This window comes from Haliotis rufescens, unplaced genomic scaffold (assembly GCF_023055435.1).
Source record: "Haliotis rufescens isolate VD_foot unplaced genomic scaffold, xgHalRufe1.0.p SCAF_68, whole genome shotgun sequence".
NCBI lineage: Eukaryota > Metazoa > Mollusca > Gastropoda > Lepetellida > Haliotidae > Haliotis > Haliotis rufescens.
The window spans coordinates 111,431-130,248 of record NW_025964359.1 but is presented as its reverse complement, the minus strand read 5'-3'; the positions used below and the strand labels follow the sequence as shown (position 1 = coordinate 130,248).

At 38.5% G+C, this 18,818-nt stretch overlaps 1 protein-coding gene across 1 annotated transcript; it reads left to right on the top strand.

The window, feature by feature from the left end:
• The first annotated feature begins 1,696 nt into the window (after positions 1 to 1,696).
• LOC124146127 lies at positions 1,697 to 17,150 on the top strand. The gene is made up of 4 exons (XM_046516254.2): positions 1,697 to 1,950; positions 7,945 to 8,016; positions 10,915 to 11,031; positions 11,473 to 17,150. The coding sequence occupies exons 2-4, from the start codon at positions 7,956 to 7,958 to the stop codon at positions 16,254 to 16,256; spliced, it is 4,962 nt and encodes a 1,653-aa protein (XP_046372210.2). The 5' UTR covers positions 1,697 to 1,950; positions 7,945 to 7,955; the 3' UTR covers positions 16,257 to 17,150.
• The last annotated feature ends 1,668 nt before the right edge of the window (positions 17,151 to 18,818 follow it).

Sequence of the window (18,818 nt, the reverse complement as noted above, 5' to 3'; positions counted from 1 at the left end):
ACTTATGTTAAACCGAGAATGCTTATGGTAAGTTTGCTAACAAAACATGGACAAATTTGAGTCTTCTGGCGCTTTGAAGTTCACCTTAACAAAAATAATGTGTATGTTCTGTTAGAGCGACTATTCCAGAACACACAGTTAAGTAATAGATCCTCCTGTCGTTTACAGGTCTGTGATCGTAATTTAAAAAGAGAACTGGTGGCCAAGTCATCAAATATTCTGTATATTCGCTGTGCGGTGTTGCAACCCCTAACAAGTGCCAGAAAGTTATGATGGTGGGTTTCGAACCCCTTTTTTTATTGTTGTTTAACCCCGCACTCAGCAATATTCCAGCTATATGACTGCGATCTGCAAGAAATCGAGTCTGGACCAGACAATCCAGTGGCTGACATCATGAGCATCGATCCACGTTATTGGGATACGATCGAACCCCATGTTTCCCTACTGATGTTTCTAGGTTTGTCGGCACCATGCACAAGCTGGTGTGTCACCATGACGGGGCAGTCTAGTACCTGCATCACTTCAGGACTTCCTCCCACATCAAGTGGAAACATGAAATAACTTGAATACTGTTCAATGCAGTGTTAAACCAAACTTGACTCCCACCCTCATATTTTCCGGTTTGGGTATAACCAGAGATACAAACTATACAAACTATTTAGACTCCCTGGTACAACCTATTGTCATGTTATTTTGACGACCCCATCCCTTTTAGTCTTTCATCACCAACTGTCATGCCCTATATCAAGATTCAAGATGTTTATTGTATTCAAGGCCATATGACCATATTGCATTAAAATGGACCCGTGAAGATCCGGGGTAGTAAAAGGTCTTCAGCAACCCACTCTCGCTGTAAAAGGCGACTATGCTTGTGGTAGGAGGCGACTAACGGATCGTGTAGTCAGGCTTGCTGACTTGGTTGATGCATGTCATCGCATCCAAGTTGCGTGGATCGATGCTCCTGATGTCAGTCACTGGATTGTCTTGTTCAAGCTCGTTTATTTACAGACCGCCGATCGCTGGTATATTGCTGAGTGCGGGTTAAACAACAAACAAACATTAAGCATTATGTGTTCTGGGGTAATGTCTAAAAGATAATAGTGTTTTAACTTTGATCTTGGAAAACTAGGTGATATCCAAAATATATTTCGATTGATATATCTAGGGTATTTGGGACATTTTAAAAATCGAAATAGCTAATTCCATCTGGAAATGCAAAGGGATAAAAACTACTTTTTCATTTAAAACGTATTATTAAACATAGAACTCTACTACATGTACTGCATTCGTGGGATTTGTATTCCATAGAGAAATACGTGGACGTGTTGTCTCACAAGCACCGTAGTGAGTGACTAGGGTTTAACACTTCCTTTATTACTGCCCAAACCATATCACCGCGAGGGACACCAGTACTGCGCTTACACAATGCAGCCATGAATCAAACCCGGTCATTTAACGTGAAGAGCCAACACGTTAACCACTAGGCTACCCTATCGCTCCATATTTTATGTTACTAGCAATGAGTACTGCTTAAACATAGCCTAGGTTTAACACACACACACCCCTCCTACATGTGACACGTACACTGTTATGCACCATTCTTTACTTGAACCTCGCCACCAAGTATCACATATCACTATTCAAACATAATCCATTTTAAAATCTAACACCCTCTGAGTGTAACGGCTGCAAACGACTTTGCGGTCAATGTAACCCAGCTGTTTATCAGAGCTGCAGTCGTGTTCTATTTTTACCGTCTCCATGTATGAAAACCTATTATAACTTTTCGAGCAACTACTTGGAAAAGCCGCCGTTTTCCAAGTACAGGGGTATCACACAAAAGACGGCCATGTTCATGTGGTCTGGTAGAACACAAGTAGGGATCCTTAGACACTCCACAGCTTACTGATTGTTACGAGACGTTTCCCGAAGAACAACATTTACTCCGAGGTGAGTCGACCTACATTGGTGTTCAAACCATAAAACTAAAGCCTGTGATTATTTAGAGACCGCTGTCATGTAGCTGGAATATTGGCGAGAAGGGCGTTAAACAACACATAAATATTCTAGCTATATGACGGCGGTCTGTTAAATAATCGAGTCTGGACCAGAAAATCCAGTGATTGACATCATGAGCATCGATCCATGCAATTGGGATCGATGACATGTATCAACCAAGTCAGCGAGCCTGACCACCCGATCCCGTTAGTCGCCTCTTACGACAAGCATAGTCGCCTTTTACGGCAAGTATGGGTTGCTGAAGACCTATTCTACCCCGGAATCTTCACGGGTCTCCAGTGATTGACATCATGAGCATTGATCTACGCAATTGGGACACGATGACATGCGTATTTCAACCAAGTCAGCGAGCCTGACCACCCGATCCCGTCAGTCACCTAGCTCTTACCACAAGCATTATCGCCTCTTTCGGCAAGAACGGGTTGCTGAAGACCTATTCTCTACCCGGATCTTCACGGGTCTAGTCATATGAGGGGCGGTGGGGTAGCCTAGTGGTTAAAGCTTTTGCTCGTCACGCTGAAGACTCGGGTTCGATTCCCCTCATTGGCACAATGTGTGAAGCAAATTTCTCGTGTCCCCCGCCGCGATATTGCAAAAAATATTGCTGAAAGCGGCTCACTCACTCACTATAGTCATATAAAAGGATCGGATGTCCTTTAACTTGTTTTCAGTAGTATTGTTTGGTGAATGTATGTGTAATGATATGTATATTACAAAAATACATATTTATACACGAAAATAATAAAAGCGTGGAGAAATAACAAGAGGACAAAGTAACCGATATCCTGCGCAATGGTAAACAGTTGTCATGAATACGTAAACTTAGATTTACAGTAAGCTCTCAACACGGGATTAAATCATTTATAAAGCATATTAAAACCCGGCAGGGATGTGAAATCTCCGCGGAAACGCGGAAAATCGCGTTTTCTAAAACAGTAGTCCTCGGAACAAATCATCTTCCGCGTAAAAAATTAATCAAAAATTAAAAAAACAACTCCGAAAAATATGATCGAAACCCGGACAACCGTCGCTGATTGTCCTGTTTTCGATCAGAGCTTTCACCAGCATAGGTTTTCGGACATCATACGTTTTCTATCACGAATACTTGCACTGTAACGTGGGGTGTGGCGTCACACAGAAATTGTAAATACTCTCAGTCAGCTGATGGCTTGTTTTTTAGATAAAGTTGTCTTTTAGCCTGTAAGTGAATGAGATGTTTTACAGTTGTTCATGTGATTAGCGAGAAAACTATGAATGTTTCTTCAGCGTCCAAAAACCCATAACATGGGGATATATGTTGTATTAATGTCTTATGCTTGCAATGGAGTTTTGTTTTTTTCATCAAAAGGTAAGTACAAGGTAAATTTTTTTCAATATGCTTCAACATGGGGAAAGGGTCAGACATTGCACGCTTGTGACAGTTGTCCTTGTGTCTGGGGGATGGGGGTTGAAGTTTATGGCAGTATTGCTCCCAGACCTGGCGGGTAGCCAGGTGCGCGAAAGCTTTGCCCGATTTTTTAAAAGTACTGATTTAACTGAGTTATCCCCCTTTGTTTACGTCAGATGCCGACTGTACTCAGTCTCAACCGCAGGTGCATAACTTCTTTTCAACTGACCACAGGAACTTATTGACGAGTCTGATGTCTGGAAATAACATCTATGGCAATGTTAATATAACTCTTGCGCCGGACAAGCTTCGCCAGACATTAGGCACAACTGGCGACAGCAGACGTACCGCCGAGGCGAGAAGCGCCCGCTTGAATTTTCCGAGAATTGAACTTTCCTAATTTAATTCATGACAGCAAGCAACAATGTTTCAGTTACAATGTTCGGGTTTCTATAAATGTGTTTATGTCAACTTTCATACTTATCTGTGAGAAAATTTGATCAAATTTGGCGGATTGTGTAAGCCTGGAGAGCGCTCAGCTGATCGTTCTACATGGTCACAGTACTAACTGTTTATGTATTCCTACGCCAATAAAATAATCGCTGTTTGAAAATGATTTCTGTTTTCATTTTAAAAACAATTTTGACAAACAAAAATGTCCACGGAACTTAATACTCGATATGAAATAATATATTTCGCATAACATATATTAACAGGGCTAGTTTTATTCACGAACTATATTCTCTTCGCAAACCCCCTTTATACGGCCGTGGTAAAGGGGCGACAGGGAGGACTAAGTAATTTATCAGACACTGTTTTTCGAAAAAATATATAAATTGCAAGTAATAAAAATAAAACATGTATATAATAAATAGAAAATTCAATGTGTTTTCACAAATACCACTTTTATCTCATCTCGTGAAGTGGGGAGAGTCTTATATTTTCACTCGTGACAGGGAGGACTTAGTAATTTATCAGACACTGTTTTCGAAAAAATATATAAATTGCAAGTAATAAAAATAAAACGTATATAATAAATAGAAAATTCAATGTGTTTTCACAAATACCACTTTTATCTCATCTCGTGAAGTGGGGAGAGTCTGATATTTTCCCTCGTGAAAATATTAGACTCTCCCCACTTCACTCGATGAGATAAAAGTGGTATTTGTGAAAAAACATTGAATATCCTCTATTTATCAGTGACGATAGATCAAGTTATCAGTCACTAGTGACTGATATAAACAAGGTGCCGGAACTACTTTCTCCTGAATCAAAACATTAAAGAGTTATCCATTTTAAACAGGAATGTTTAATTATGACAAACAAAAATGTCCACGGAACTTAATACTCGATATGAAATAATATATTTCGCATAACATATATTAACAGGGCTAGTTTTATTCACGAACTGTATTCTTTTCGCAAAACCCTTTTTACGGCGGTGGTAAAGGGGCGACAGGCAGAACTTGGTAATTTATCAGACACTGTTTTCGAAAAAATATATAAATTGCAAGTAATAAAAATAAAACATGTATATAATAAATAGAAAATTCAATGTGTTTTCTCAAATATTTGTATTTGAGAAAACACATTAAATATCCTCTATATATCTCCAAAGTTGCCAAAACTTATAAAATGCCTTAGCTACGTCACAGTTAGACACGGATTTTCAGTATATTAGACTGTTCTTTTGATAATGATAGCAAATATTCCTGTAGTTTATCCAGATTCCCGATGGTTAATTCTGACTTGATCGCCGAATGACGAGGGCGACGCCATGTTTGTTTATAAACAGTGAAAGTAGTCCCCACTTGACCTTTGATATTTGCATCTCTATCCGCATATGACCCCAACGGATATCGTTTTTATCCGTTGGCTTTATCCTGCCGAGATACCTACACATTATATGATAAACTGAGTATTTGGTAAGTGAGATCCTAGTATTGATATCAAGGTTTTAAAAGGTTTCCAGTTTGCTCCAAAAGTGTTTAACATATTCACATTCCCAATATACATGTATAAGGTTTTCACCATTTAAATCACAAAAGGAGCAAATATCATTATCAAATAGTTCCATTTTTAATAATTCCTTTTTGGTGTAAATTATTCTATGGATAAACTTAAACTGAAAGTCAATCAATTTAGTATCTTTAGTACATTTTCTGAAGTTTGAATAAACTTCCTTCCATGGAATATCATCGTCAAAAAGAGACTGCCATTTTCCATTTACTAAGGGTGGTTTTGTTATTGTAATTAGTCTATCATAAAAGTACCTCGATCCTTGAACGGGTATAAATATATCCCTCAATTGTGGACTAAGATTTAAGTCATATATTGGTATTTGGATATAATGATTGACAGTGTCTCTCCATTCTTTAGGTATACTAAGTTTAACCTTATTATAACCTAGTATTGTACCCTTTATAACATAACGTACTTTTAATATTTCAAATGGCAGAAATCCATTCTCATTACATGAGTGCTTAATTGTCATTATACCCTTTTCAAACCAATTTTAATTATGTAGTTTTCATGATTAAATTGGTGATTTAGCTATAGTGGCTGTTATAGAATTTCGGAAATCTTTCTGAATCTGTTGTAAATTTTCTGCCATAATTTCACCAAACATTTAAAACATCTCTCCAAAAAGGGTTTTTCACACATAAATATTTATCAGCATAAACTCCTAAATTAATCATATCAGTGAAAGAAAAAACTGAAGGATTATCATATGTACTCTTTTTTAAATATCTTCTTAATGTAGATAATTTTAGTGATTCTATAAATATTTTAATGTCCAAAATTGGAAGCCCACCATCAGCATAATTTTTTTTCAGATTTTGACTTTTAATTTTATCCTGTTTATCATTCCATAAAAATCTAAACACAATTTTATTTAAGTTTGTAATAAAATCTTTTTGGGGGGGGGGGGGGGGGGTTTGGCAGTGCCATAAAAATATGGACAAGAGTTCAGAGAGCCAATGACTTGATAACAGTAATTTTACCTATAAGAGTCAAGTTTCTTCTTCTCCAATTTGCAAATAGCCTATTTATTGTTTCAAGTCTTTTTCGGGTATTGATAACCCATAGATCTTGCAAATTGGGGTTGAGAATAATTCCTAACACTTCAAAATTGCCTACATGCCAGCCTACTTTTAAATCTTCACAAATATTTGTTGAGCTACCTGCTTTCGACCCGATCCATATGGCTTTTGTTTTATCAATTTCTATTTTAAGTCCAGACATTTTGGAGAAACAATCAAGTATATTTATTGCTGCATACAGGCTTTCTGCCTCTCCGTTTAAGAATAATTGTGTGTCATCTTCGTACTGACCTAATTTATACTCTTTATCATTCAATACAATTCCTTTAATATTTTTATTGTCTCTTATCATACAGCCTAAGATTTCTACAGCAAAAAGAAAAAGATATGGCGATATTGGGTCTCCTTGTCTGCATCCTCTTTCATTAATGAAGAAAACATATGACCGTTTTGTATTACATAGGAGGATGCATTATTAGTTAGTAGGTTTATCCATTTTAAGGCCCCAAACCATACTTTTCTAATGCCTTGGAAATATACTGTCTTGATATCAAACGCTTTCTCAAAATCAATCAGAAACAACATTCCTGGTCTATTTAGTCTTTTACATTCAAACATAATGTCATACAAAAGTCTTGTGTTTTCGCTAATACATCTTCCAGGAATAAAGCCGGTTTGATTATCATGAATTAGATTTTAGTTTAAAGTCATTTTCATTCTATTATTGTAAAGTGCATTCAGCAATGATATTGGACGCCAGTTTTTTAGAAATCTTCTGTCTTTGTTTCCCTTGGGTATACAAGTAATGTAAATCTAAATAAAATGGATGTTTATCAATAAAAACCAATTCGTTATACAGTTATTCTTGTGTAAAATGTGCCAGGTGTAGATTGACGCTTAGCATTGTCAAAACATTATTTTTAAAGATAAATTTCTTTTCTATACCAATGAATGTTATGTATTAAAATTGTACTGTCTAGTGCTGGTTGGTTCAGTTAATACTGCCGTGTAAACAGTTATAATAATATGTACTTCATTGATCAATAGAGGGAGTTTAGAGGCAGGCATTAGCTTGTTACATGCCCTTCTTTTGAAAAGAAAACCATCCATCATTATACCATGGAATGTCATATATTACAGAACGACAAACGAAGAATGAAATATAGTTATTTAACAACAAATAAATGAACTTAAACTGACAATATCACACTAAAAATAATTTCTCTTAAAATGTGCTCCTCATCTAACTTAAAACGATTTTTGGTCAAACAATAACCTATCCCAGATTGAGCCATAAAATGACTGAAATAATTGTCGGTGGTGGAATCATAGGCGGGATTCAGGGGGTCCGCCCCTGGTTACTAATACTCGATAATAAACGTGTATCCAATAAAATAGATCTGCTCTGGAAACGACATCTTGCACGGACGGGGTATAATAATGCATTTACTAGCTAGCACTTCAGCTCAAACTAGCCTCTGCTTTTTATTCCAGATAAAACGAACATGGCCGAGAGTCGTACGAAGAAAAAATCTCCACGTCAAAAAGAAAGTGATACAAAAATAGGTACGTGCACTATAATACAAGCGAAGATCTTCTCCATAAAGTAATCTTGATGGTAACCATCCAGTATCAAAGTATTTTGAGGACTTTTTTGAAATATGGTTTTATCCACAAATCAAGATGTATTGGACCTAACAAAGCAGCGTCTGCAGTTTTGTTTCTCTGTATCAAGAATTTACAGCAAATTTTTTCATCCCACCTGTATAGTATCCCTGTTGGGGATCTTTTCTTACATTTGGTATAGTGCCACTTAATGCACACTGATCTTTAGAGTGGGGTCTGAGTTGATTTTGCGTGACCTCTGTATAAGGTCAATATTACCAGAGATGAGGGTGTGAAACAGAAATAGATTTGGAATTTGTATGACATTCAGAGGTCAAGGTCATTAGAGATGAAAAATTCCAATACATTCAAAATTCAGAAAAAAAACTTGGTTTTAATTCATGAGCAAACTAAACATTTTTCTATGCTTGATATTCTTTGAAAACAGTCTCACAATGTCAATGTCATCTCGAATATCAAGGTCATTCATACATTGATAAGAACGATTTTCAATGATTAACTGACAGTTTATAGAGACTTTGTCACCCATGATTGTGTTCTGAGTCATGGGCCTGTCTGTTTTAAAGTTACTCACCGGACTGGATGTGCATATTACACCGTTATTTTGGTAATTAGAGGCATTTGACGTTTTTGTTTCAAATTGTATTATTACATACAAGTGTTTCCTGAAAACTTACGTATTTGATTTGCTGAATTTCACATCTAATGCATTGAGTGTGAACCAAAGGGATCATATTTGAATATGAATGCTGCTGAGGTCAGCTGTACAAATAGCATACGTTTCTGGTGGGATCTGTTTAGGGAATCATTGAACGTTTAAGGCATTCATGAAAAGTAGAGATGGACTGACATGCAAAATGAGTGTAAACACTTTTCTGGTTGTCCACTCATTTGTTAACATATTAACACGTTTGTTTCATCTAACAGATTTTAATACAATCAATATCAGTTTTGTTTGTCGACGAAACGATTTGGCCTATACAAATATATTGAGACTAAATACATTTTGAAGACATTTGTAAACCAATTCAAGAAAGGTAGCACGCGAAATCATTCAATATTAAAAGGGGGCTAAACATAAGCTGTCAGAATAAACTTTTCATGTGAACATGAACTGTCTACCCAGCAGACAACAGTGCAGGTATGCAATATGTATACTGAACTGCAAAAGAAACGTCACCATGGATAGATATATGAGAAACCTTATTTGTCCAAACACTGTAAACATACTTTGAGACATATTAAAAAGATGAAACTTGACAAAACTGATCATCAAGGTTGAAATTAAAGTGTCATATGTTCTTAAAGTGAAACACAACACTAGTCTCTGAGGAAATGGCATCACAAGTCAGTATCTCTTGTGTCCGCCATGTGCATTGATGACTGCCGTGCAACGTCGATACATGGAATGGATGAGGCGGTTGATGGTGGCCATAGGCATTTGAGCCCACACTCTGAGGAACGCCTGACGCAGTTCAGCTGCAGTTGTCGACCTTGGTCGGACGTCATTCAGCCGTCTCTGAATCTCGTCCCACAGGTGCTCAATGGGATTTAAATCGGGACTGAGGCCAGGCCACTGCATGGTTCTGATGCCATTCTGCTGGAGGAAGTCTCTTGTTGCTCTCGCAGTGTGGGCACTGGCGTTATCATGCTGAAAGTGCCAAATGAGGTATGGTGTGTGGTCTCAAGGCTTAATCATGTACCGAGCTGCTGTGACACCATTGCCTCTCCCTAGACCGATGTTCTGGAAGACCACAGGGCCGCCCCTCTGTGCAAGACCAATTCCACACCACACCATGATGCTCGGACCACCCCACGAGTCTCTCTCAACAACACAAGCATCCGAATAACGTTCCCCGCGGCGTCGCCAGACACTCTCTCTGCCATCTGCTGTTGAGATACAGTAACGGCTCTCGTCTGAGAAGAGGACTCTTCTCCACTGCTGGTGGCGCCAGTGCCCACTGAAGACGGTCCCGGCGATGATGTGGTGTCAGAATTGGTCCTCGTTGTGGCCTGTGACAGTGGAGGTGTCTGCTCGTCAATTGTCGACGCACGATGTCTGCACTAATGTGTCGCTGGTGTGTCCCCATGGTTTGTCGAGCAGTTTCCACAGCAGTAACAAAGCGATCTTGAGGATGCTGTCGCACAATCTGACGGTCCTGACGTTGGGTGGTGACCCTTGGTCTACCACTACGTGGTCGGTCATCTGTAGTGTTGGTGGTCTGGCACCGTTGCTGGAGCCTGTATAATGTCCTTACGTGGATTAGAAATCCATTGGCTACTTGCCGGGCGGTATGTCCAGCTTGCAATCGTCCAAGGGCTTGGTGTCGCTGATTTCTTGTCAATCCGGGCATGTGGTAGCAATTCAATAACAAATGAATGTTATCCGATCTGGGTGGATTTTTATAGGGTAAGAAAAGGGGGATCGCATGTTCATTTAAATTTGCACGGAACTCACGTACATCGGGTTACCATGTCCATTGCCGTGATGCCTTTGGGTGATCGGTTTTATTGTCATCTACTTTGTTTTTTTATCATCAAATTTCACGTTCCAGACAAGGGAATGTTAAATTTTGGAAACTTTGACAAAGATTACCCAGATATTTAAATGACAACTTTTCAGGCAATGTTACTTGGGGTGACGTTTCTTTTGCGGTTCAGTATATTTCAACAAACACTAGAAAATATATATTGTCCTGTCGCTGTCTGATATATGTGTTTTATAGAAATGATCATGAAGTGACAAGTATTCCACATAAATTATTTTACTGATCTAAATACTTGCAAAGCTTGTAAACGTTTCTTCAAGTAGTTTTCTCTTTGTGTTGTGTATTACAGAGCAAAGAGGTGAAACTATCAATAACTACATCACGTTGAAGAACCCTGGTATTGTCCAAGTCGGAAGTGGAAATGTAGTTTTCAAAGAAGGAAAATCGTTACTGGACGATACACAAGGTAAGAGAATATTTGTATTATTTAAACGTATGTACACAGATAATCATTACAGTATCACATACTTCAGCTTAGAAATGATGTGTGTTTGTCTGTGGTTTTACGCTGCAGACAGCAATATTCCAGGTTCATCATGCCGGCCTGTGAATATTCAAGTGTATACCTAAGAAATCAGTTATTGGTATTATGAGCAATGTACCAAGGCGTTGAGATACGATGTCAGGCAATGGACCAAGGCACCAAACCCGATCCATTTAGTTGCCTCTAATGACAAGCATATACCTATCGCGGTATCCCACATGACATAGAAATGACAATAGATGGTGATAATATATCTTCTAATGTAAATTGTTTGAATATTTATCTAGTTTTAACATGTTTAAAAGTATGATGCACGAAACGATATTTTACAAAGAAACCAATCATCATTACTTTTCTTTTCAGGAGGAATAAGCAAGAATGACGTGTTTGTTGGTATGGTAAATAGCATAATAAACCCAACATGTTCCGAAAAAGCGATAGAGATGTCTATGAAAATTGTTGAAGAGCGTTTCACAAAGCAATATAGAAGACATTGTTCCACTGTCAAGTCATTTAAAGATGCATATGGAGCACCTCTTCGAAAGTTTATTGAAACTAATAGTGAATATTATGACATGTACTCTACAAAAGGAAAACAAACAATCAGGTTGAAATGGAGAGACAGGAAGAAATCTGAGGACTCAAAGGAAGTAAGAAAAAGTGTGACATGTACAGCAAGTGTTCATTCAGATCCGAAATCGACCTTGCCATTAAAAGAAGCAAGAAATGAGTGCACAGAAGAGAAAGTTGAGGTTCAGAAACTTGGTGAAGCTTCTGGATATGCAACAGAAAATGACGATGATGAAGAAAACTTGAACTCGGAGCCATGGCAGCAACAAAAATCAAAACGCAGTGAAAAAAAATCGGTTCTGAAAGTCCACAGTGTAGAAACTTCTCAATCTATTTCTAAAGAGGAGTCAACATCTTCTGGCACAGAGGAAATATACAATTCAGAGAGGTTTATGGTTCGAGATTTGTTGAGGAAGGATGAAAGTGATGTACTTCTGTTTTACCCAGATGAATCAATATACATGGATGGACAAGCAATCTTTATGCAGGATATAGTATCTCTATGGAATACCCCCTCAAGACACACATCATCTGTTGTGATTGGAGTGTGCTTGAATCAGACAAAACCACATTCTGTGGTAGGAGTTCGGGTTCGATCAAGTGATGATTTTTATCAGGCTTATTTTAACAAAGATCATTTTTCGATGATGCCTAATTTCAAGTACAAAGAAGTAGTTTACCAAGACAAAGTAATTGGTATTATTGATGTTCAAAGCAGCTATGGCCAAGGCGTGCCTTCAGTTGTTACTAAAGACTTCACAGATAGTAACCAGCTGACTCTTACAGCAGGTCAGTTGTGGGTCAGGTCTGGGAGACATAATCGACTCAGTCTGCCACAGGATTTTCTGACAGGCCAGATTTATCAGTGGTTTGGTGGAACTGGTCAGATGTCTGTGGAGGAAAATACAGAAACAACCAGACAAGTAATAGATAAAGGGGATTTTGAGTATCCTGATGAAGAATACTCAGCAACAATCAAGAGAGGAGTGACAACAGCTGATTTTTGTTCTGCAGTAGATTACTTCAAAAAGGGACATTTTGTATTGATTACAGGCAGTTTACCAGAATCAGTAAGACATGTGGATAATTTGGCACTCGTGTCATGGCTAGCTGTGTACGACTTTGAGGAGTCTAGTAGACACTCAGGTTTGCTTTCATGTTTGGAGGATGTTATAAAGAGGAAAAGGTACCTACATGTGTCGACATGGAAAGATTCCCCACAGGGTATTACAGAAAGTGGCACCCAATGGATATGTCTTCGTGGACTTTGTGAAATACCAGACACCCAAACTTCACACAACCCAAATGGATGGTTGCAGCTTGTCAAAGGAAATCTGAACAGCACTTGTCTTAACCTGGCAAGATTTTCAGAAGATTATACAGTGCTTAGATTAATTGTACTATGGCCAGATAATGAAATACAAGCCCAGTGCGTCTACAAATTCCTGTGCAAGTTAAATGACCACTTCCATGTTCAACCAAAGATTATTGTTTGCTTATTACAAGAACTAAATTCAAGCGTTGGAAAGTCAGTTTTACAGCTTCTTGAATCTGACTACAATACCAACTTAGTTCAGCTGAAGATTGATTTGGAAAGTCTTTGTTTATCTGTGGGGAACATGCTGAAAGAGATTTCGAAACAAAGAGAAATGGATTACTCTCTTCCAAAGCAAGAAAGTCATATGCATGCTGATGTAACAGACAAAGATGCAGCTTGGCTACGTGAGGACTTAGTGGTTCTGTACTTGTCCAGTCCGTACACTAAAGGGGAAGCTGATGTTGAAGAACTGACAAAAGAAGTGGATTGTTTCTTCAAGGGGGGGTCACTTCACTGGTGTGCCAGATACGCCTTTGGAACAACACACGTTGATGTTGAAAGAGACATCATGAAATATATCATTGAACATGTAGAGCAGAAACTCATTAAGGAATTTAGAAGTGCTACTGTCACAATATTTCATGCCCCCGGTGCTGGAGGAACAACACTAGCGCAACGAATATTGTGGGAATTGAGAAAGATATGTCCATGTTGTCAACTTAAACAGAGGCCTGGCATATTGATTGAGGAAGTTTTGGCAAAAATACAATATCTGTACGATGTTTCTGGCCTCCCAGTTGTTCTTTTGATTGACGGGGAAGATGAACCTCGTGTGAAGCAAATTATGAAGAAATTGAAATCAGGATGCATCATTGTCATCTATGCAAAACGTTATCCTTATGCAATAAAAGAGCCACTTCAACGTCCAAAAGACAACAAATTTTGGTTAAGAGGAGAAGTAACAGAAGACGAAGCCAAAATCCTTTCTTTCAAATTCCTTGAAAGATGTCAAGAAGATAATAGGAAAAAGGTACTATCCAAAATGTGCAAAGATGTTCAACAGAAAAAGAGGCATCATGTGATGTATGAATTCGGTATGGCAGTGTATCATCACGAGTTCAGAGGAATAGAAACATATGTGAAAGGGTATCTTCGGTTGGAGGAAAACCCCACAAGGCACCTTTTGTCATGGCAGAAGATCCTCGGTTACCTGTCACTTGTATATTTCTATGGTCAGACGTCCATGCCATGTCAAGTGTTTGCTCGACTTTTGGGAAAACAGTCAAACTTTGATGTATGTATAGATGACTTTCCATACCCAATCATGGAGTTTGTTGTTGAAGATGCATCCGATGGTCGGGAAAAGAACATACGGATCAGCAATTACTACCTTGCAAAGGAAATTTTGGAACAAGTTTTGAATCGGTCAAGCACCAAACAAGACACAAGGCTTCAAACCCTAAGCAAGAAGGCTAAACACAATCTAAAGGAGTTTTGCCTTGAGTTTATTTCCATGTTTAGTTCAAGGAGGACCAGGTCATCTTTGACAGCTCACAATATAATCAAAATTCTTACGAGGACATTCATTTACAGAGATAACAAAGATGTTGGAGAAAATGAAGTTCAAATTAAGAAAAGACCTCTTTTTTCACAACTGATATGTGACATTGACATGAATTCACCATTCACAGGAAGACTAGAAGTTCTTAGGAGACTATCATCTTCTTTTCCCGATGATCCAAATTTCCTTGCTCATCTTGGACGTTTCTATGCACACTGCCGACAAGAAGAAGAGGACAAGGCAGAGAGATGTTTTGAAGATGCCCTTGATCTGTGCAAGAAATGGAACGATGGTCCACTTACCTCTGTAACAGAGGAATGGAGGAAGCTGACATTGATGCACATATACCACATGTATGGTACCATATATCAACGTCGTGTTGGAAAGTACACGGGAAGAAGCCAAGGTAGCAAACCAGAAACTGAGACAACTGAAGGAGAATTTAACCTTCGAATTGAAGAACTCGTGAGAGATGCAGATACAGCTTGTAGCTATTTTACACATTGCAGGCAAAATGCACCTTCAGGTTATGAAGAGTGTTATGGATATTCCAGTGAAATCCGCGTTCGCCTGCAAGTATGTGATTTTGTCAACAGAAACTACACTAACGGTGGAGTATCAGGCTTCCTAACCAAACATGGTCGTCATGGCGAACCAGTAGCAGAGTTTATCATGGACAGCATTACTGATATCGAAGATATGATTCTTGAATGTTACAGTCTCATTGACCCTGGAAATCTTGATCAAACATTTCATTCAGCCGTCCTTTGGTACGATCAGCTGTTTGAAAGAAATATGTTTGACATTCACAGACTTGACAATATGTCAGTGACATCAAGGAGACTGCTGATAGCTGCAAACAAACTCAAATACACCAGAAAAGGTCACCACAGTGTGTTTGAGATCAGTAATATTCCAGAAGCAGATATAATTGAGTTCATCAATCTCTATGAAGAGAACTTCAAAGACGCATCAGTGATGGGGGACTTCAGCAAGAGGCAGCTTGAGTCAGACTTTAAAGAATGGCTTGTTGCCATACGACACCCACACTTTCCCAGCACGTATTCAGAACAAGATGTTCTCAGCAAGATCAGATACTGGTATGAAACACTTCACAGCCCAACATCAACATTCTACCTCTTTGTCGTGTTGAGCCTTGTTGGCTTTGGATCAGCAGAGTGCAAAGGAAATAGTGAGAGTCTCGTTCAAGCCCAAATGCTAAAGGACGATATGGACAAATTCATCAAATCTGTTTCAAAACCAAGATATCCCCAGGAATGGCTTGGAAAGAACAACTCTGGCATTAAGCGTCTAATACCCCGAAGCCGTTTATCTGCTCAGATTGAAGGAAGGAACATACAGAGTACTCCACACAGCCTTTTGGTCTGCAAGGGAACGATTGCTCACCCCAACAGCAACCGGTTGTCTGGATACATAGACCTAGACCTCGGACAGAATTCCGTGCCAGTTAAGGTATTTTTCATTCCAATTAGAGCTGGTTTGGTTGGAACTAGATTTGCTGGACAACGTGTTCAATTTTACCTTGCGTTCTCGTTTCATGGTAATGAAGCTTATAATGTTCAGGAACTAACGAAACACCAATGCTTGGTTTGCTTAAAGAAAACAGAGATACAGATGGATAAAGAAACTGTTCAGTGTTCATGTGGAGCTGTGGTGGAAAAGCACGAGTTACTGTAAACATTACTGAATCAATGTATGATTACAGATGATGCCAGACCCTCACATGAAAGGGTCGGACTGTCTTAGCTTTTGAAAGGAGAAAAGATAGAGTTTTGATTTGCATTAACATAAATATTGTATTACCATTACTGTTAATGTTGAAATCTGTATTAACTAAGTCGGGTTACTGTGCATGAGTCGTAGGTTGTTTGAAACTAAGAATGGCGACATCAAATCCCAATCTGTATTAGTCAAATGCTAAGTTATCCAGTTGTGTGTGAGAGTAGTATATGTGGTACTGTGACAGTAAGAGAAAAGAAACAATATTGTCAGTATAAAGCAACATGCGCGGGAGGCCTACATTCGTCATGAATAAAGATCATATAGGTCAGTATATAGAGTGAGTGAGTGAGTTTGGTTTAACGCCGCTTTTAACACTATTCCAGTCATATCGCGGCGTGTCAGCTTAATGTGGGAGGAAAGCCCGAAGTGATGCAGGTTGTCAGTTTATAGAAGCTTAGTTTCGAATTTCAACATCTTGTATCTACTTTTGTCGCTATTGTTGCAAAATAAATCTCCAATGACGTTTTGAAATAATGAAAAGTGGTTTGCCTAAACTTACGATTCTCCAAATCTGTCAGCCATTGAAAATATTTAAAATCTCATGTCTATCTAATATCAAAGTCATCTGTGAGGTTATTACGAGAAATGGTTGTATCATTCATTGCCAGTTACTCTTGCACTTTTACTTGTTTAATCCTGAATCTTGGTAAATGTTGGATCTCAGGAAGTTGTGTTGAATGTGGTCGAAATCAGGAAATGATATATTTGAACTGAAAGTAAATGGTCGAATGTAACAATTTTTTTATTTGGGATAACACTTTCTTAGTAAAGTACAGATTCTCGTACATTTTTGGGTTGAGTCCCGGCCGGGATTCGAACCGACGAGTGAGGCACCTAATCGCCAGCACATAAAGTCAGCGATCTAACCCAATCAGCCATCGAGGCTTCCACAAAAATGAAAGTCCGACAACTGGTAGTCTAGATCACGCACTTTGAGTATCCCTCTGCCAAATGTAAATTGGCACGGCTCCCATGGCCGTAAGCTATGAAAGCTATGGCATTGTGTATTCATAAATGGTCGTAGTTTAAGACTTAGATGCTTTGATGGAATGGGGAAATGGGTTTGCTTCTATTTTTGCAAGTGCCGGTAGGTACCTAGTTATTCATCTGTTTATTATAAAACCTTATATACAAAGCAAACTATGTTGATATGGTCAAACACTATTTGATTGCACATCCAATGAATATTAGCTGCAACGTTTAAGAGTATGTATCCTGCAGTGAAGACTAAAGAAGCGACCCACAAATAACTAATTCCCGCTAAGGAAGTATCTGCCTTATTTTCATTAATGATTGATAGACTTGCTTTTTTACATATACAGATGTCCTTGTGTGTATATGTATGTGCAAACAGCGAAACCGCATTATCAGTGGTTCATATTGGGAAAGGGAGGTCACTCGAATTTCAAACGGGAGCTATCTCCGTTGTTTTCGTATTTGCGAGAAATGGCGTCACCCACGCTGTACGTTGTTTTTGGTCCAGCTATTAAATGCCCAGCTTATCCCTAAGGTAAAACGTATTCTTAATTATATGTTTGAATGCATTATATTTTTATCTTTCCATCCGTACATCTTCTTAGATTGGTTATCAGCACTAAACCATTTTCTAAAATGTGGGCCCACATTGTTCCCGTCATATATGGTGAGCGAAACAAGTGGGCCCACATTTGTATATCGCCTAGCATCGTAAGGTTGTTTAATTAGTTCTGATAATCAATTCCTAAATGCGGGCAGACGTTCTTCCGTCATATTGATTGCAACAGGAGGGAGCACATTTATTAATCACGAAATTCCACTTAATTATTGATAACCATTTTCTAAAATGTGGGCCCACATTGTTCCCGTCATATATGGTGATCGAAACAAGCTGGCCCACATTTGTATATCGCCTACCTGGCAGACATTCTTCCGTCATAGTGATTGTAACAGGAGGGACCACATTTATAAATCTCTAAGCTTCATTAGCTTGGCTTACTTATAACCATCTCTAAAATGTGGGCCCGCTTCTTCCGTCATATAGTGATCGAAACAGGTGGGCCCACATTTGTAAATCGCTGGGCTTCATTGAGTAATTTATTGGGCTCACATTTGTAATTGTTTTGCATGGGTATGTAGCATTATATATTATTCTCATTTTGTAATATTGATGGGAAATGTCTTTGTAAATTATTTAGTGTGACGTTAATTCCACGAAAGGCACGCGAAGTCTTTGAAGTTTGAATAACGTCATCATAGCTGATCAAACTCGTTCCATAATAGTTTTGCAAAAATAGTTGCAAAGCAAGAAACTTAGATCTACTTCAAATTAAATTTACATAGGCAATACCACTCATTCTACTTTTTCCAGTATAACACATCAATCTAAACATAAGTGTTGGTGGCGATATAAGCCTGGAAATATGTCTACACTTGAATTGAACTCGGGACTTGATAAAAGCCTATCACCTCAAACTTTTC